This window comes from Ascidia mentula, chromosome 9 (genome assembly GCF_947561715.1).
Source record: "Ascidia mentula chromosome 9, kaAscMent1.1, whole genome shotgun sequence".
Taxonomy (NCBI): domain Eukaryota; kingdom Metazoa; phylum Chordata; class Ascidiacea; order Phlebobranchia; family Ascidiidae; genus Ascidia; species Ascidia mentula.
In genome coordinates this window covers 4289887-4310616 of record NC_138574.1, presented here as the reverse complement: position 1 = coordinate 4310616, position 20730 = coordinate 4289887, and the positions used below count along the sequence as shown (strand labels likewise).

General features: G+C 37.4%; 3 protein-coding genes across 3 annotated transcripts; 1 reads left to right on the top strand and 2 right to left on the bottom strand.

Moving 5' to 3' along the window:
• Positions 1-165: 165 nt before the first annotated feature.
• On the bottom strand, positions 166-7057 carry LOC145913887 (meiosis inhibitor protein 1-like). The gene is made up of 27 exons (XM_083001654.1): positions 6961-7057; positions 6592-6765; positions 6240-6421; positions 6061-6178; positions 5768-5951; positions 5610-5680; positions 5476-5545; positions 5345-5374; positions 4954-5088; positions 4669-4756; positions 4474-4592; positions 4309-4414; positions 4091-4199; positions 3978-4035; positions 3780-3883; positions 3355-3484; positions 3189-3300; positions 3007-3034; positions 2697-2824; positions 2195-2311; positions 1716-1902; positions 1481-1579; positions 1313-1423; positions 1075-1238; positions 941-1010; positions 700-887; positions 166-393 (listed from the first exon to the last, which is right to left on the bottom strand). Exons 1-27 carry the CDS (start codon positions 7055-7057, stop codon positions 166-168), a joined length of 3207 nt encoding a protein of 1068 aa, XP_082857780.1.
• A 579-nt stretch (positions 7058-7636) lies between these two features.
• LOC145914059 (glutamate--cysteine ligase regulatory subunit-like) lies at positions 7637-10081 on the top strand. Its single transcript, XM_083001838.1, has 7 exons — positions 7637-7759; positions 8073-8138; positions 8239-8374; positions 8540-8646; positions 8714-8821; positions 8974-9170; positions 9459-10081. The coding sequence occupies exons 1-7, from the start codon at positions 7661-7663 to the stop codon at positions 9529-9531; spliced, it is 786 nt and encodes a 261-aa protein (XP_082857964.1). The 5' UTR covers positions 7637-7660; the 3' UTR covers positions 9532-10081.
• Positions 10082-11969: 1888 nt separating this feature from the next.
• LOC145913543 (glutamate--cysteine ligase regulatory subunit-like) lies at positions 11970-19837 on the bottom strand. Its single transcript, XM_083001249.1, has 8 exons — positions 19568-19837; positions 19390-19461; positions 18963-19104; positions 18057-18184; positions 17314-17421; positions 14468-14582; positions 13682-13772; positions 11970-13449 (listed from the first exon to the last, which is right to left on the bottom strand). The coding sequence occupies exons 1-8, from the start codon at positions 19709-19711 to the stop codon at positions 13338-13340; spliced, it is 912 nt and encodes a 303-aa protein (XP_082857375.1). The 5' UTR covers positions 19712-19837; the 3' UTR covers positions 11970-13337.
• Positions 19838-20730: the final 893 nt, after the last annotated feature.

Sequence of the window (20730 nt, the reverse complement as noted above, 5' to 3'; positions counted from 1 at the left end):
CAAAAACTTTCCAGAAGACAAAGTCTCCCACGAAAACCTGTGTTTGCGTGAAAATTAAAAACAGTTCTGAACGCAGAAATACTTAAAAGAATACAGAATATGCAGACAGCAAAACAAAATCCGCAGTCATCGTGTACGCAGCCTCGATTACCTGCTGGATAAGCATCAAGCGCTCATTTTATTGAAAGTCGTTTCGCATACGTCCCGAATATCTTCGCATACATCCACTATCTCCCGTTCCTTTTCGTCCAAATTTACCTCCACTGCCAGTTTCAGCCACGGGGAATTCCCCAAGTCCTGGAAGACGTCGGGGTCGTCTTTTGTCGCCTGGGCAACGTAAGCAAGCATGGCTTTCACGCACCTCAGAGCACTCAACCGAATCCCAGGAAATCCCTATACTCAAACTCAATACTTTTATTGAAATGCAAAGCAACAATTTCTTAGAAGAAAAAGGTACCAAACGTAAAATACACTGTAAAATAATGTAATTTTAAGGAAATTTAAAAGAGTAGGCTATATCTAATTTTGAAATGAAAGAAAACCCTATTAAAAACTGCTTTTGAAAAATTGATTTAACTTCTTACCAAAAGTTTTCTTAATTTCTCTTTGGCAACTTACAAATTAAATTCAACAATTAAATACCCAAACTCTAACTTAAACTTTCCTGCCCTCAACGGTATTCAACAAAAAAAAACTTACTTTGACAGTCGCATTCAAGGCAGCTACATAGAGCGCAACGGTCTCGTCATGACTTAGAGGTGTTAGCATGGCATCGACACTTGACGTCAACTCTGCTCTTGACTCGTCTGGTTTCGTGCCTTCCACAGTTAGTAATTCCGATTTAAACCCACATTCATACAAGGAGGTCCACAGTTTCAGCATGGCACCTGCAAAGTGAGCCACAACTTGTAACATCAATACCATAAGCTGAGCAACTCACATTCGATGGATTGTGCACCCATACTGAATTTAAGCATATCCTCAACCTTTACATGCAGCCTGCAGGGCACCTGGGGGAGACAAAGAGAGGACCATGACGTCACGTTGACACTAAGGAAGTTCGTTGTTTGTTACCTTGCTGCCTGTGTTGCTCACCATTGCTACAAGCAAGGCAACGAGTTGTATCTCAAAACTTAAAACATATCGTGGCTCCTTTGGTGACGACGTGACAATATTTTCGTTCAGCGACCTCTGCAGCGCTGGCAGAAACCTTGTATGTGACAAAACAATGAGGACATCTATGACGTAAATAAGTGGTTGTTACGTCAGATCTATTGTTTTTTAACTGAATAAACTCTCTCTTGTGACACACCGCTAGGTTGGGATAACGCTTGTAACATTTGCTCTACCAGGTAGATCAGTGACGCAGTGATGACGTCACTTACTTCTACGTCAGAGTATGCGTCACAAACAAGTGACAAGGCTGTATAATAAAGGCAAGTTTTTGTATTAGTTGCAGACTTTATAGATTTTTGCTGACCTTTGCGCAGAATGTTGTGCACAGTGACGTCATCGAGAGAGTTGGTTTCTATGACGACCGTCAAAAGTTCAAAAAGCGAAGAAGCCACAAAAGTGGGAGCTGTCGGACAAAATTTTAAACAAGTAAATTTAAAATACTTCTGTACTTCTGTAAAACTATAGTGGTCGCGCATTGACGTTTTTGGATAGCGAGTTCTTTTGTTTAGTTTTAATAATCAACTGCTCAAGTAAAAAACCTTGTTTTAAGTTTTCCATTGTGAGTAGTTTGAGAGCGAGGTTGGGGAGATGACGACAAAGACACGTAACAAGTTCCGGAGGAGAAGATTCCGTTGATTCGCCCGACGAAGATTCTGTTATAGCTCCGCTCAACAGCAAAACGATTTTTCGTGATTCCGTTTCATCTGCGCAGCTCGCAAAAGCATCCTTCAATACAACAGAAGCAAGTAGTTCTAAAAATGCTGTTATTCCGCATATTTCATTGAATGCTATGTTGTTTCAAAAGAATAACAAATTGGAAGAAATTTACTGTATTGTAAGCTTTTACGAGAGTAAAGGTATACTTGACGAGGTGTCAATGCTTCTGTAACATCAATAATAACGTCTGCTTACCATGACCTGCTAAACTAATACAACAAGATAATAATAAATTACAGTTCATTTCCAAAACATAACATTTTCAGGACTACAGAAATTTACAAGGTATTTGCTTGCTAACCATGATCAGAAGAGCAACATTGTTGTTGAGGAGCATTAACCCCATCAAGTGGCGAGCAGCCGGATGAGTATGAAAATTGGGCGTGACGTCACCAGTTTCACTCAACCATTGTTTTACCTGCAAAGATGTAGAGTAGTAGTTTCAAAAATGCGTTGCACATTTTAAGAATTTTGTTAACAGGTTTTCCAACCGCGAGACTGTAGTATTGGAATGCACATAAAAATGCATCTCATAGTACCAGTACCAGATATAGGCATTTACTAATTAAAATGTTTTGGATTTTCGTTTTATCATTTTAATCGCGTATGCTATATTAACGCTTTCTAACTTATGCTACATCACGATGCACAATCCGGACCACTCGGTTTCGTTACATAATGTCAGATTGTGGGGTTTTCGAATGTCCAGGGTTCGGTAATTTAATCTTCGGTCCAAGACAAATTGACTCCATATTCCAAAATACTTGTCACCTTTACCTTGTATATATTCCTAACTTACTGACCATTGTAATTTTTTCATCTCTAGGCAACGCCTCGTCATCAACTTGCAGTAGACACGTGATTATAACCGGGTGAGGGAGATAAAGAGCGCTGGATATTTTTAAAGACTCGACTAACTCATTCGGAAGGTCTGCAACAACGGAAAACCTTCTCTTTCGGGGCGAGAAGGGCGCAGTTGCATTATATAAACCGCAGTGTAAATATCGCAACTAAAATCCGCATATTTGTCTTACTTTCAACAAACCAGACATTCGGTGGGTTTAGATGACCTTTAAAATTACTTTTTTTTTATTAATGTTATTGGAAGCTTACCTGGATGACTTTCTTCTTGTTGAACAAACTAAACAAATAAAATTGTAACTCAGATAAAATAGGTGTAAATTGAAAATACTAAAGAGACTTCGGAGGGTTTTAAGGAGGTATCTTTGCAAAGAGTAAGAAAATGCACCCTTTTTATTGGGTACTGTGTAGTATTGACTTTAACGTTGACTTACACAGACTAGAAACAGCACGAGGCACCTCGTCGCCACTGGCAACGAAGACAGACTTCGATCTTTCGAAAGCAAGAAGATCAACGATTCTTTTAGACTATTTGGGTGAACAAAGCTGCAATATTAGCAAATATTTTTATAGGATCTGTGCGAATTTCTTGTTTCTCACCATTGGTCGAACCAACAGGCCATAGCTAATGACGTCACGACACAAACCACTACAGATACGTTGACGTCAGGACACAAACTTTCGGTAAGTGGAAATTCCTTTAGCATATATAGGATGTCGCAGGGCTGGCCTAATTGCAACAATACATAATATTAAAACAATTTACATTGAGTGCCTAAATGTTTTTAGCTTCAAAATGGGCATCTGACTCATTAACCTCTAAATGTTTATCGGTGCACATGTCATTTCACATTCTGCATTTTTCATTTATGTTGTATTATTGATTATTACGGGCTGACAAAGCAATAAGTTTTTAATGGGTAGTTAGACCAACACTTCTATTATATTAGTTAACTAACATTCAAGCCGAACTGAAGGGTTAAATTTCAACGCAAAACAAATGGATGTTATATTTCCCACAATACCTTTAAAATTGGGAAATCCTTGCTGTAAATGTTGTAGCATCGAGTCATTTAACCCCAGGTTTTGGAGAAAATGAAAGCAGAATGTACAAATACATTGTTGGATGCTATCAAAAAACACAAATTTGTAAAGGTTGAAAATTGAATATACATTGTATTGTGTGGTAGGAAGAATAACCTACTACTGTCAGTAAAGCTCACCTTCTGCATGGCACTTTTGTGGAGATTGAAAGTGTTAAATGGAGAAATTTATTTGCCACTAAAAAAGGAAGAAATTTTTCTTTTCCAAACAGATTTACTTAACATATACATACCTAAGCACCCAAACAATCCATCGCCATTGTTCAAGCATTGAAAACCTTTCACCACAATATCAAAAAATACAAATGAAATATCTGGGTTGCCCAAAATGGAAGCATCATCCTGCCCAAGTGTAAATAAACACAAAAAAATGATTTTAGTATATTTTACCTCCTACTGTTTCTTATACACTAAACTAGAATGTAAATGTAAAATAATTTAAGGATCAAACCAAAACTCTGGGGATCCATTTCTTTGTCAAAGTTGAATGCAGCTTTTCCATGAACCTCATTTCAAAATCATCCATTTCCTGTTGATTTGATTCAGAAGACAGCAAGCTTAAACATAATCCTTTTTTCCACGAGTAATCAGAAACACAAGTTTTTAGAATCTGTACCTCATGCACTGTCCAAAAAACTCAAACAAATTCAGAAAGACATTTTCTGCAAGAGTAACTGGGTTTTCAGCAACACTTTGAGTAAATATATCTATTTGACTGTCATGCACATTGTTGTCCTGATACATGAACAAAAGATAGAAATAATACCTTATAGAAGAAATAACAGACAAGGTATTCAACGATTTCACATACTTGAAGCCACTGAGGCAGGACTTGCTCCACTTTTTCAACAAGCAAAGTAAAGTCACGGAAAGGAGGTGGATGTGGCAAATGACTTTTGCTAAAGCAGATATTTGATCAATTTATAGATCATTTTATCAATATATAAATCAGCATGGTGCAACAGCTGATTGCAACAAAAACAGAAGCATGTTTATTAATCCTACAGTAAAAGGTTTATCAGAGTACCGAAATAGAAATTAGGTTTATGTGAATCAATCAAAAAAAATACGTTTCTCTTTACAAAAGCATTCGTACATCATGAGGAAGGGAGCTGTTTGTAGGGACTTGCAGACAACTGTTCCACAACTGCATGATAGAGAATTTAACACAACTTGATACAATTGATCAAATGCTGCTGATGTGTTAAGTAGAGGAATGTCTGGAGGAGATCTGAAAGCACAACTCATCAAATCACAATATATGATAAAATTGTTAGTTTAAATGTAGATTGACAAATTAACAAAAAAAATTTACTTGCAAGGGCAAAATTTGTATTTGTATTAACATTCTATTCACCATAATGCTGGTAAACGTTTCGCCTGTATGAGTTCGAAACGTTTACCAGCATTATGATGAACAGCATTCTAGCTTTGGCTTTTTTATTTAGACTACTTAACTCCAGATACTTTGCACCAATTCTATTCACCTTTTGAGAAGATTCTGAATGACATCAAACCTGAAAAATGTAACATAGGTGCAACTCATAAAAACCTGGACACAAATACAAAAATACAACATTTGAAGTTATTTAAATTATAGTTAGGAATAATAACTTACCCGGAACACACAACATGCCAAGCAGTATTTTTTAAAACTTCCGAAAGGCTTTTACATATTGATGCAAGACCTAAAAAACAAATCAAATTCCCAAACCAATTATTAAAGCTGGCATTAAAGTATTATTTTCCTACCATACACAGCATGTAAACTGGTATAAAACAGTGGCTCTTCAGACAATTCCAAAATACAATCGTACACTGACCTGAAAAAACAAACTCAACATATTTAACATTTACAGAACTTTGTATAATGTATAGCAATATTAGAGTCATTTTTTAAAGAAACATACTGAATAAGAGCTGTGCTGGTAGTTCCTTTTAGTGCATCAAAAACAAAGCCCATTAAGTCTGAATCCAAAAGCGGCTCATGAAGATGATGTTTAGATATGAACAGTAAAATCAATTTAACTAAGGAAGTGTTAAGTGTCCCAACTTGCATCATGAAGCATCTTTTCACATGAGCAAAGAGTTTGTCTATAACAAAAGTGTTAACAACCAAAATACATACGAAATTCCTTGATAACCAAATTATAAAATATCCCATGTTTTCATTTTTCATCCAAATCTTGTTTCAAATTTTTACCAATTTGCTTCTTCACACTCTCCCCACATTCACTGTTCTCATTGGCAACCTGAAGCCATTGTCCAAAATCATCTGCTTTAGCGCATTCCATAATTACTTGTATAACATACAGCAAGACCTGGTTGAAAAACATAAAGGTTTAAGAAAGATACAGGTCAGCCAATTATGCAATTGCCTACATTAGCAGTGTCACAATTGGACAAAAGAGTAACAACTGGGTTTGCTAAAGAGCAGCACAGTTGAAGTGAATCTGTAGTCTGCACACAGTGATTGACAAACTTGATACCAACTTCCAATAACACTATTCTAGTCTCCTCATAAGGAACACACAAGCATTGGGAAACTTGTGAAATAATTCTGTCTAACATTACACAAAACGTATATTTAATAAAATCAATGAAGCAACCATTTGCATCCATGTATACATTAACAGGTATATATTCTTTACATTTGTAAAAGTTGCTTTTGATTTTTATACTGTATCAGAATGAGTGTTTTTCAACTAGACTGTAGTAGTGGCAATTAACTGACCTGTGGAAGCAATACTTTCAAGCAGTGAAGGAATTAAACTTAAAAGGTCATTCACCAGCAAGAAAATATGATGACATGATGCCACAGTATATACATCTATTTCAATTTGCATTAAGGTTGCTGCAATTACATGAACAGGACGGGACCCAAACTCACGAACAAATAACAAAACTCCTATAAATAAAGATAAAATGTTTCATTTGCAACAATCTGTTACACACTGTCACTTTTGGAACTTGTAATTATTTAATGAAAACACAAATAGCAAAGCTAAGTATTGTGTAGGCCTATACAAATCCACATACATATGCACAGTACATATTCACATCAAAATAAAAGTAATTGCATGGGTGGCAAAAATCAATGTACCTTCGACAACGGCAGCTTTTATTGCACTGTCGCCCAGGTCAATGTAGAGGTTTACAATTGCTGAAATAACTTCATCTGCCACGGTCAAATTGTGCATAAAGCCAACCAACAACGTTTGTTTGTTTCGTTTCAGCTGTTCAATGATATCAAGCAATACAACTTGCCGTTTACTGAATGGCGCCGCTGTTTTTAACATACGCCAATAATAAATTTAGAGTTATCGTGAAGAAGAAATTAATACATTACCGCTATTTTGGATGCAGTTGACAGCACAGGCAAAGCAGTTGCCAAAGTTGACTCTCCAAACTTGGTCATGTTTGCAGCATTCCATTTGACTCGAACTATTTTTATGTCAAGTTCGCGAAAATACAACAAACGCAGACAACTTTGAATTCTTATTTTTCATACATTTGCTGAAATGGCGCGAAAATTATGACACTTTTACCGAAACGATGGAATACAGTTTCATATTTTTGCTCAAACGTTTCTGTTGTCACGGAGTTCATATCTTGCAAATATATAATTTATAGGTATTTACAACTTTTTATTGCCTCGTCTACATTGCAAAATTATCAGCAAATTTTAGACCCTTTTTTTTATACGCGGAAGTCAAATTTGCAACGTCACATCTGATTACTCAGCACGATAGCTTCCATGCTTCTGTATTTGATTTGTTAAAACGTTGTAACTAATTTTGGTCATGGACGCACAGAGTCGAAAAAATGTAATTACACAATGCAAATCAATTGTTATCTATTCCGGAAACATTCTGCTTAAATTACTTTCCAATTCGGAAGAGGTGAGAGTTTTGTTTCAAGTTATAGGCTATGTGGATGTGGTTCTTACAGACCAGTGCTTCCCAACCTTTTTCAGTTGCGACCCACTTTTAATGCAAGTTTATTGTGCGACCCCCAACAAGTTGTGACTAAACGAATGAAAAACAATTTAATGAGAAAAGAAACAATGTATACACATGCAATTTACTATTAATGCGAAACTTGAGCTTGCATTATCAGATCAAGTTTAGAAATTCTTTGCCACCCACATGAATTAGCTTCGCAACCCATTGGTGGGTCGCACCATATTATTTACATACTAATTCTGTTATTTAGGTCTGCCATTCCTTTTGTGGTACTTTGGAAAATTGGATTAATTCAGGGGAGTGTGTATCCCACCAGGTTAGCACATATTTGTTTAATTACATATCACCCAAAAAAGTTCAGTACTTGGGAAATCGGTTTATTTTGCACTCTAAAAATAATTGTATTTTTTGTTCAGCTTACTCCTGACCAACTGTACTTATCCTGTGAAGATAATGCAATTGATGTCAATGCTGTAAAGGAACTCAAAATTTTGTTGAAGGTTTTTCTGATGAACACCAATCCTGAAACAGTAGAACATGCCGTGAAAAATGGTATTACATCTATCAAGTGATTTTTTTTGTTACCTTATGCTAGGGCCTGGAGCATTGACTGTAACACAAAGGTTGTCTTATAAATTTTGCACATACACACATCTCACAGTGCTAAATTACATATCAAATTTCTAATAAAGTCATAAAGTACTTTTTCTGTTCCAGTTATTGAGGAATTGAAGTGTAAGAAGGTTGACTCCGTAACCATTTCTTTACCCAAGACTGAAGAAAACTTTGACACCTTTCAAAATGTTCCATATCACAAAATTAAGGTAACAGAACATTGAGTCATTCAATGGAACTGTTAAAATAAATGGTTTTTGTTGCTATACTTTTCAGGCTGTTTGGGAGATGATGGAGAGATTGGTTAACGAAGGATTGGTTGAGCAGTTAGGTGTTAGTGATTTTGATGCAGAAAGTCTTCAAGATCTTTATAACAATGCAAAGGTCAATTTTTATCAGCCAATATTGTTGGTTAAAATCTGATTTAAATTTAAAGTTAGATAAAAAATAAAATCCTAAAAAAATGATGTTTTGAATTGTTTTATATGGATAAAGATAATCCCAGGATTGAAAACATACTTTTTGCTTGTCTATAGATCAAGCCAGTGAAAAACCAAATAAATTTGAAAAATTGTTGTACGCCGCCAAAAGACCTGACAGCATTTGCCAGCAAAAACCACATTAACCTTATAACCCACAATGATCAAAAAGAAATCCTACCACAGGAAACACTGGACCATATACTTTCCACTTTGAATAATGATGGAAAGTGGCATGCAAGCTATTTAGCAAGGTAAGGATTCATGATTCATGCCATTGACCCAAAGTTGGGTTGCCTGAAAGTTTTTTTGGTTTGCTTGTTGCAAGTAAAGTAAAGTAAACAAAATAATGATTATTGAATATTGGTGTTGTAGTACTTTTGTTGTTTGTTGTGTTAAACTCACTGCATGACTTTTATGCTTGGGTCACAAGAATTGTGCAAAATACAATATTTTCAACACTAGGGTCACTTTTGCAAAAAAGTTTGAAATAGTTGATAAAAATACACTATGTGCGGTTAATGTGATTTGTTTATGTTTAGGTACTCAACTGTTGTACGTCTCAGAGAGATCGTCAAAAGCAAAGGTTATTTTCTTTGCCTTCAGAAAACCTGAAATGCTTCTTCAAAACCTGATGCATTTGTCTTATTTTGCAACAAAGTGTCACTTTTCTTCATGGATAAGTTTTAGGATTAGGCACTATGCTGCCTATCTGTAACTATTGAGCACTTTAAAGAACTGGTGCGTTTATTTAAATGTATATTGTATGTCGGTAAAATGGGTACTCAGTGTTTGCTTAATTTCACTGTTTTTGTGGTTACTTTAAAGTCACTTCATGTTGCATTTGTGTTCATAGCATGTATTTTACTGCCTTAGTGCTGATTTTTTGTAATTACAGCTTTAGTCAATATCATCCATTAAAGAAAGTTTGTGTCCCAAGTATTAATAATATAAAGTATAAAGCTTTTAATTAGTACATTTATTACCATTGTGCAATTACTGTGTGTTACATATGCCATTTGGTGTTATTATGTAAACTAACCCAATTAACATCACATTAGATACATGTGTGTAGTACATATACAATGGTGTCACTGCACTCATTGAAATCATGTGTACAATGTATTCTATTCATGAAAATGGTGCCATGCCTCTTACTGCAATAAACTCAACCAATTTTCCCCTAGTTTTATTTTATATTAACTGGTGGTGTGTAGTTTGGAGGTGGTCTAATGTAAGTATATTGTGCAAAATAACATTGCGAAAAATTATTAAAAATTGCTTTGAATCCGTAATACTTTGATCATGTACTTGTAAATATCCACTTTTCAGTGTGTTTCAAGACCCACATTAAAATAGTCACGCATAGGCTGCGTAAATTCGCAGGGTTCGCTCGTGTTATAAACTGTTAATTCACACCTACGTAATATTATGCCTGAAGTTTCATATGTTTTGACGCGTTTCAAGCCATATTTTCTCACAGCTGTTTGATTGTATCCAACTTAAAATAAAACTTAAATGTAAGTTAAGTGGAGCCAATAATATGAATTGTATAAGCTGCAGACAGATGGCCACTGTTTCGGCCAAAAAGGTCTCATCAGTGCAGCCTGCAGCTGGTATGACTATCAGACGACTTTGCTGACCAAACGTCTGATAGCCACACCAACTGAAGTGATAAGACTTTTTAGGTCGAAACAGTGGCCATCTGTCTGCAGCTTATACAATTAAATGTGAGTGTTACATACGTTCAAACAAATCACAAGGCACCAATACATTTCAAAAATATAACGCTTCGATCGGGTTAGGTTACTATTTGCCACGTGATGTCGCTGGAGAGGAGCACATACACCCTTTACAAAATGGCAGTAATTAGACTGCTGCGTAACTACTTAAATTGTTTTCAGATGGCCTCGGTTTCAATCTGTGGCCAAAAAGTGGAAAAGCATGTTTTATCGGGTCAAACTAATACAATGTTTAACTGTCGTAAAGTTACTCTTGAATCGTGGTTGCAACAGTGTTTGAATTCCCAGAGTCAATCAAGACCCGGTCACGTTTCTTAACATGTTATTCCTAAAACTGAAAATAACATGTTGTGCAACAAAACCACACCAGAAAACGAAACGATTCCCTGCTCTACTGACAGCTCAGTCATATTTAAAAATTGTCCACATACGTCACATCTTTGCTTCGATTGTGAAATTCACCCTTGCTCTGTGGTTAGGCTGTCTGTAGGAGAGTCTATATAAAGACGGCCTGTGGTTAATTCGCCGAAATACCCTCAATCCTCAGGAATCTCGAGATAATACCACGCTGCGTTTTAACATTTAGATATTTTTTAATTTATTGTGAGAGATATATTCAATAATGTAAAGCTCTGGTAATAGATATATGTTGATACACAAATAAGACTAATGTGCGGCAAAGCGCTGAGGTTGGAGGTGCCAAGAGATCTGTTTCTAGGGTTATACCATCGGCCAAATAAAAAATAAGCACACTGCTTTTTGATGCTGAAACAGATCAATTTATGTGTCATAATAGCTAGAAATTAGCACGGTATGGCAGCCCGGGCGAACGTCAACACGTAAAACCCAGCTTGTTGTGTAGTGGTAACGTTGCGGATATGCTATAAAAGTTTAATGATAAATACGGTGGCTGCGTGATCAGAGTTAACGTTACAATGAATTTTTCTCCAGTCACGTAACATGAATTTGCTGCCTGGAGCATTAGCCACTTCCAAGTTCGTCATACCAGATTCTGCTTATTTCAATTACGTGATTGTCGTACCACTGGTAATTTGTTGAAAGCATTAAGTATGCGCAAATTAAGGTTGTAAATGGGTTCTTCCGGTTAGAGCACTGTGATGCTTTTGGTTCCATAAAGCACTGTAAATAACAAAATTTTTTATTCACACTTTCAGACCCTCGCATGCAGTCTATTTATGCGTTAAGTATTGGCCCTATAGGTCAACCTGGTGAAAACCAATCTCAAAAATTGAAGATATTTCGCTTGTCGTAATTTACTTAAACACACAATCTTGTATACAAACATGGGCGACATTTTATTGAAGCTTGAATACGATAAAGCATCTCCACTGGTTAGTGATGTTAGGCCGAATGCATAGAAGCGGCGGAAGAAGACCCTTCACACACCAAATCAGTGACGCCACAAGCGAAAATTTATGTCACGCGTACGAGCACGCCTCGATCACGCGCCAGTCATGCGCGTGCGGCGTGCAAGCTACGTGACTGAGGCAATAGTTGCCGCCTGACCGAAATAATGCCACGCGGATGAATTTTTGTGATGAAAATACAAAAGGTCCAAGGACAAAACCAAGAAGTTAAACGTGACATTTGTTACTTTCCATTGCGAAGTCAATAATACTTGCGACTGCCAGATTAACAAAAACCTGTACATTACAGGGTAATTGCATAAACAAACGGAAAAGGTTTAGAAAAGAATTTTTGAACAAATGTAACATTTCGTCCCGCATTATTCGTTAGTCTCAATAGCAATTTTTAATGTTACAGCGCCCTGATTTTACAAATCATTGGAAAGAACAGAAAACGGTAGAAAAATGCATGCAAATCTCGGAGCAAAAAGAAGGCGTGACGTCACAAACCAGTTTTAGTGATGTCATACAAAAATGGCCAAAGTGCAATGTACAGGGACGAGTTACGTTGGGCATACAAGTAATGTACAAGCAAAGAAACTGACATTACCGACGGTATGTAGCACATTGTAAACGGCTTATACGCAAACTGGTCCTCGTGAGTCAAACGCTGAAATCGCTACACGGCGACACAAAAATGAAACTGTCAATCATGCGCTGACTTTAGTGCAAATGGGTTCTGGAACACAGAAACGTAGGTGGAACTTTAGACGCGCTACGGAATTGACTGCAATTGCAATACAACAATACCTTCACGAGAAAATGGCGATCAGGACACGTACGAAGCACAACCTTATATAACAGGAAGTGGGCGAATTTGGCGAAACAAAATTTGGGCCGGAACTAGATTTTGCAACCTTAGTATTTAAGTTCACTGTTTTGTGATCAGACAAACAGGCCTAATGTAATGTGAACGCAGAAAGCAACAGATTTTTTGCGCCCAAATACAAAAAATAATAAGTTAACCTCAATTGGACGACTCACGTGACTAACCTAACCAATCACAAGCCCGAATAAGGGTTGAGGCAAAAAACATGTACCCAGGTCATTTAACGCGCAAGAAAAATGCGCGACAAATATTACGCTATATATCGTTTTGTGACGCGATAATGCGCAGCTTAAGTTTTATCCGGGACGAATTGTTACGTCACAATCAAAATAACCGATGCCTAACTGCTGCGGTAGAAAAGTGAAAAAAGACTGCCACAATGCACAGGATACATTTTGGAAAGTCGGACTGGGCAGTCATGGATCAGAAGAACCTGTAGTTGTGTGATTCGTCTCCAGAGTCTTGTCTTCTTTCGGCGGCGAGCAAATAACCTTTGGAGTGAACAATGCCCCGATTGCGTACAAGGACTGAATATCTGCAAAAAAGCATTTCTCTTAGCATTGTGCAATAGGCTCCGTTTATTAATTGACATATTATCGTATGGTGGTTAAATCTTTAAAACTGTGTCAAATATTGGAGAAACATTACTTTTTTAAACATCAATGAGGGCAAAAAATCGACCCAAGTAAAATGGAAATTACGGCAATACCTAAGTAGCCTAGTATTATCAAAATTTAAAACCAACAAAACAAAGTTACCAGCCTTACCTTGCAATAAACGCTGGGTTCCAACTGGAAGAATCTACGTCATCGATTGCTTCTGCCATAAAACTTTGCAAATTTTGCGCCGACAGAATTTCTGCAAAGTCACATTTCTCATTATTACTTAGTCACGTTTCTGCCCGTAGGCAACGACATAATGGCTTCTCCCAGGAAACGCACAATGGCAAGTTTCGCCAAGTGCGTAATTACAGATTCTTCGGATGCCAGGTCGAACACTTTAAAAACATGACCGAGCAATTTTTAAACGGTGTGCTGCCTGCGGGGGAAATCCGTGTCTTTCATTTTGCTTATTTGACATTTTGAGGAGGCATCAAACGCAAAAAAATACATCTCTGTTTTAAGTTTAATGATGGTATTTCAAATTCATGCAAAATCCATTCAAAAAAAAGTCGCTTTGTTGCATAGTGCACTTAACCGAATAAGATTACAGCGAATTTTGACATTTATTACCAACTTTAGGCCACAGATCTATCCAAGTAAGGCGCCTAATAAACCAATACCCGTATTTTTCCAATCTAATAGAAATTCCTGCAAACAGCACTAGTAATACTCAAGTGGCATTTATAAATGTAATCTTGTGTATATCCCCGTAGGCTGGGCGGCCACGGCAAATAGCATTTGGCCACAAAAGCGCCTGAAAGGAATGTGCCGACTCATGGTGCAAGCTTAAACGTGACCTCACAAAATTACGATACTCGATGCAAAACAGAGGAATGTTTTATGGTCAAATACAGTAACGACATGAAAGGTTAGAAGTAACAAAACATTTACCTGGGGCGTCGTTGTGGGATAATAGTTGGATGCTGTGTTCGCGCGAGTACTGTATGAGGTCGTTTGGGACAGCACAGCAGTTGGTTAGATTGATCTGGTTTATGGCAGGTTTGATCTGTCGAAAAAATCATATTGCAAACAAAACGTGGAATTCGGATTTTGGTGTTTATTGCGTTGCGTTTGTAAATTGCGAAAGAACCCTAGAAATTGACTACATCATTAATGAGCCTTGTCCGAAAACGATTTATACGAGCCTGAGGCACGATAATTTACGATGCATGATAATTTAAATGTTGATGATAACTTATAGCCATACAGATAAAATATAAAAGTGTCAATTTTGCTGTGCATTCCGCGCGTACTTCTGAGCGCTCTATCCGTTTCACCAAACCAATTATAATAAACATAAACAAGGCAAAGTCGCTGAGTCATATCAGGCGACCGTGACTCGATGAATTCCGGTCCACTGCACAAGCCAAGAAAAGTGACAAATATTTTAGGTGGTTCCTGTCATGCGTTTAAGACACGGCATTTGTCGCAATTTCCTTTCTTCGTAGCGCTTACTGTCATTTAATCAGTGTGTGCGCAATTCCAACAAAATTACCGTTTTCGGTAGCTATGCATAGTTTGCAAAACTTCTGGCGAGTTTAGAAAATAAGCGCACTGGGAAAAGGCTTTTTTCCCTTTTGTTGCAACGTATTTTATATTTCAATTGAAAAACACGGAGCGATCAAATCGTAACCTTGAAAGTAAAACAAAGTAAATTTAATCCCATGGTCCGTTGTTGCACATCCATATGCCTCAACACACAGCACCTCAGCAGGTCGTAACCGGTTAGTTTAAACAAGCCCATCTTAATATCCCCGCTCCACAAAGCCACGGAAGTTCGTGACACAGCAACAAAGTTCTACCAGCGGAACTTCGCATTTCACAGCTCCGTTAAGTTCAAAAGGACGTTCAACTCAAACACTGTTTATCTTTGCAGTAAAAGTCACCCACCAAGCCACGCCTATATAAACGTGTGGCTGTCGAAGGAATTTACACGCAGCTTTGTGCAAAGTTTCCGCTGCATAGTAAGGGTTACGAAACTTGACAATGCGCCAATTCTCGAGCTTTTCCTGTTCACACCAAAGGTTGCAGACCAGGTCAACAACTGTGAATAGTTCTGAATCATTCAAGCAAGGTGCATAATTAACTAAACGTTGGGTCTGTTGGACTAAATATGTGTAGGAGTTACGGAAGGCGCTGTTGGGTCACGATTAGTACAAATGGTTATTACCACGCGCCTGTCAACCAAGAGGCGTTTTTACGCTTCGATTTGTGTGCTTGGTTTCGCAAATCTGAAAGGCTATTTTCAAAACATTTGGCCTGTTGTTCATGCGGAAGAATATTCGTGTGGCGGAAACGTATCAAGTTGTCCGCAAATGAATTCGAATTTGATAACAGCCTCGAAAGTTGGTCAACGTTACTGATAAAAAAAACTTTTGGCAAAAAAAGTTCTTACCATTTCGCTATCTTAAAGCAACGTGCTTATTTTTTTATGTAGTCTGATCGTCGGATGGTAACCTTGTACATATGTTATGTTGCTGTTATATAGGTCACCTCTAAACAAACACTGTGGAAAATCAAACGTGTGCGCCCAGATCTGCGGGTTGTTACAGCAAACCTAATTCAAGACATAACACGCGCGGAGAAATGACGAGGCACTAGCACACCTACACCTTAAAGTACGTACAAAGCGCATTCCAATTGATAAAACAACCATATCGCGTCGCTCTATTGTCTGCAGATGAAAGAGGAGCTGAAAGGTGTTACAATGAAAACCGCCGGAAAAGAATGACATGTAGTTTTAATGTTAGTATTGTAACGTGCACAAATATATGCTGAATCATGGCAGCAATATGACCTACCTAGTTTTTCTGGCTGACAAACTTTACGTGTTTGAGTCATTTTCTGTGGACCAAAAGCAATGCAGTATACGTTTCTTACAAAATGTTGATGTTTTGCTTTTATATCTTTACAGTTATTGAAACGTTTCCACGTAACCCTGATGGTTTTATCGGTTTCCGTGCCATGTACGTCGTAACCAGGGTTGAAATTGAAAAAAAATTTTTACCGTAACGATTGAACTTACAGGGATGACATACACGATTGTGTTTTCATATACTAAGTGAGACTTCTTAAATGAGATCTAAAAATTTACTAAATTTACCTTTTTCATAACTATTTGGGACACACCAGTCGTGTGGAACATATAAAACGAATGTTCACAGATATCCTTAAAGGCAGAATTGTGTTATCTTGAAGGGTTACACGCAAATAGGTAACAGCACTGCACCAGCATTGTTTGTACAAAGCGCTCCTGTAAGCAAAAATAGTTCCTCCGAAATGTGACCGACAACCGCAATCCTATACGTTTACACAGAAAACCGAATTCTCGGGAAAATGACGTAACAGTCGTGCATTGTGACATAATAGCCTTGGCAAAGAGAAATCGGCTAGTTTTACGTGAAAGCACTTGAGCTCTAATTTTTGTTCACAACCGATTTATGCCCAAGAAACCGTGGTTATCATTGTTTTGCGTGTAAACATTAGTCGTTGGCGCTTTTCCCATGGTTTCGCACGTTTGATAAAAAAAACACTTTGTGGTCCAATTTCATGCTATGAGCAACAGGTAATTTCGTTTGTTGCCCGGGGGACTTGCATAATTCCCACGTTACACAACCCCAGCATGATTAATGTATTCCTGCTCGCTGGAGCGGAACATTGCAGTCTCAGCGAAAGGCAATTTGGGGCGTCTCAAGCATGCAAGGTCGCCTGGAGTCGAACGTAAGATAACACCTTACCCTTGCCCACTGGTAGAGCTGGTCCAAGCACGCGCGGTCAAAGTCACAGACGCCGATGCTGGTCACGTGTCCACTGTCCACCGTTGATTCCAGTTCTTTATAGACGGGCTGTCAAGAAAAGGGAACTGCACGTTTACGACAGCAATTCCAACGTCGGTGTTTTATACGAGGTTGACCTTTGACTGCTGACAAGGGCACTCATTACCAAAACCGTGCAAGACATTTTCTCTACCGCCATAATGAATTGTGTGATTTTATATCAAATACAGAAATACAATATAAAATAACCTCGTGTCAAAACGCATTTATTATTAAAAGGAAACATGTTTCGCTAAAATAAGCATCTTCAGTTCTTATTCAAATAGACATCTTCGATACACTTATTTGCTTAATAAGCAAAAACTACAACATGTCCATTTTTTCAGAGGTGTCCTATTTTTAGGTTTTTTTAAGGACAAAGTAATTCAAGTGTTCAGAGCCTTAATTAATTTGCAATACTCAGATCTTAATGCAATGTAAGCTTCTATGATGATATATTCTCTGCACAAAGTTTTATTTCTTTAACAAACAAAAGTGGCATAACAAAAAATTACTTTTGGGTATTGTGGAAAAAGGTTGGCAAATGTTCAGTAAAAATATGACATATTTATCGTAACTAACTGTGTTTGTTTAAATTACTGATGAGCCTCAGAAAACTACCACCAACTAGAGAGTTAACCAATGTATCAAAAGTTAATATATACCTTCACTTTCTCCAAGTCAATTACAGGAGCATTAAGATTGAGGTTAAGGGCATCAAGTGCTGATGGGGGCTGAATCGGGAATGACACCATCAGGGTATCTAGCTTTTGCACTCCCAAGCCATGGATCACTAAAAAAACATAATGTTTAACCAACTGCAACAGAATAAACCACTGGCCCAGTAGTGTTTAACCAGGGGTATTAATACAGGAAAAGGTGAAGAACTACTGCACTTGAAGAGAATATATTGATTTTTTTTAAAGAAGGATTATTTATAAAATATCCGGTAACTGAGTTAGCAGTGATTGTATGTGTGGTGCTGCAAGCTATTTGAGATAGTTTTGGCATTTGCCAACCATTTACTTTTTGTTGCACTTCCTCCTTCAAGTGTGTGTAGCACACATTGTATTGTTCAATAATTAACCAGAGCAAAGATGTTTTCTGAGTGAGGAAATACTATGAGAAAGAGCCTTTTGAGTTGTTCATGATAGTGCAAAAAATTGCGTTTGCATCTCTCTTGACCGATGGTAACATTGAGAACGCCCCAAACTTTGGCCAATACCAGTTTGTTTGCTCACTGTAAACACTTACTACTACACCAGTCAAGATAAAACAAGCTACTCAAACATCACATGTATGAGAACTTTTTATAAATTTTTGGCGCAAAAATGGGAGTGTTGTTTGGCTTTGGACAATCTACCCCTAACAAACAGATAAGAATAGGCGCCCATAAGTCTCACTTAGAAAAAGTTCATTAATCATTTCCAATGAAGGGAGATCATAGTTGGTGACCAGAATAGTTTTTAATTGTACAATTTTCTCCCAACATATTTTTAATGCAGAACCTATTTTAGGTATTGTTGGACATATAGTAATATGTTATGGCAATGTTAATTTAGCACAGATACCTCTATCCACAGCTTGTCTTATTAGTTCTGGACGCCAGTCATAAACAAACAATTTAATGGATAGTTTCAAGCTTTCACGACGATCAGGATCAATGGATTTGTTTAATTCCTGATTAAAGACATCCAAAACACTTTGAGGCTCCTACAGAAATAAATATGTTATATCCAACCTGTAGCCAACTTTGTTGGCATACATATTCTACACCGGTTTATCCCCATTGCAACAAAGTATACACATAATGTTAGTGGTAGTTCATCTACCTAAAATATACAATAAAAATTTTATACCAGGCAGTAAGTTTGCAAACGGGATCTACATTTAAAACCTTGCAAATGTAGTATTGCGCCACATTAAGCAATACCCAAGGTTTTTATGACCTATATCATATATTATTTATGTAACATATTTTTCAAACAGAAGGCTTACCGGTATATTCATTGGATCCAAACTAATGTTCCCAACCCAAGACTCCATTGCGCTGTGTAGAGAATCCATCAGCTGCAAATACACAAAAGTGTGAACCAAGTTCCTCAGAATATTTTTGGGGTAAACATATACATATATTTTACCAATACGTCTATCAGTTGGACATCGCTCAACAAACCTCATCTGTTGATGTCATACTCTGATGAAATTTGTGCTTCTTCAGCAGATTCCAATTGATTATGTTTCCAGTATGCACATGAACCACGCTGGCGTGACTTGCCATCACACGTGCAACTTCCGCGCGTTCACCTTCCATTGACATTTCGCTGAGTAAATCTTGAAAATTTTCGGCGGTTTTAAACTGATTTAAGAAAATTCTTGTGACCAAAATGTCCAACTACAGCACTTCCTGTCGAAATAGCCGCAGTTTGAGTAAGCGGTAGCCAGCACAATACGTAAAAAAATCTGGTTTGAAAAAAAAATTATGATTTGCGTGAAGTCACTAAGATCGAATCTCAACCTAAATTTTAAACACATTTTAGCCATGCGAAACACTACCGGAATCGCGTAACACGCAGTTCACACAACAGAGTAGCCGCTTTAACACGCTCGAACCTCGGCTGATCGTACCTTTTTATAAGCGCGCAGCATCGTCGCGTAGTAGCTTTTGCCGGTGTTGCGTAGCACCACGCTGCAGGGCTCGAAATGAGTCGGAACATGTAAATTTTCTCTTTTTATGTGGGTTTACCTTCAATGAACTGTCCTAATAAACTGCAATATACATCGTATAGCTTAATATTCATATCTACTACATCCGATTATATTTATCATTTATATCTGATATGTTTGTGGAGCGCTAAGCATGTTTAAGTAGAGGAGATCTCCTACCCTGCGCAAGTAAAAATGCTGAATCATATCGTCTGTTATGTGCACTCCTCTAGCTCTCTTTATGCAAAGCTTGCTCGAACAATTCGAAGGTGGTTCCAGAATAAATGTCACGCGGCCAGACGCCCGTAAAATCCGGCAGACGGCTCAAGTTGAAAAGCATTATGAGGTGACTTAGCAAAATTTTGAGAGCTTCTCAGAACACTCCTATTTCTTACGTAAGTGGCCTTAATCTAGTGTTTTGCGTTAATTTTCTTATTACACAGGTGCATGTAATAGGGAAATACCAATCGTTAAATTTATGGTGGTATTTATCGGCAATGATAAACAAACAGTTTTCTTAACTTGTTTTGAACTAAATTACATAAAACCACACTTATCTAACATGCTGTTCTAACTGAAATACTTCAGAAGTTCAAATAACTTACGAATTATTACATCATCTAAGTTGAGTCA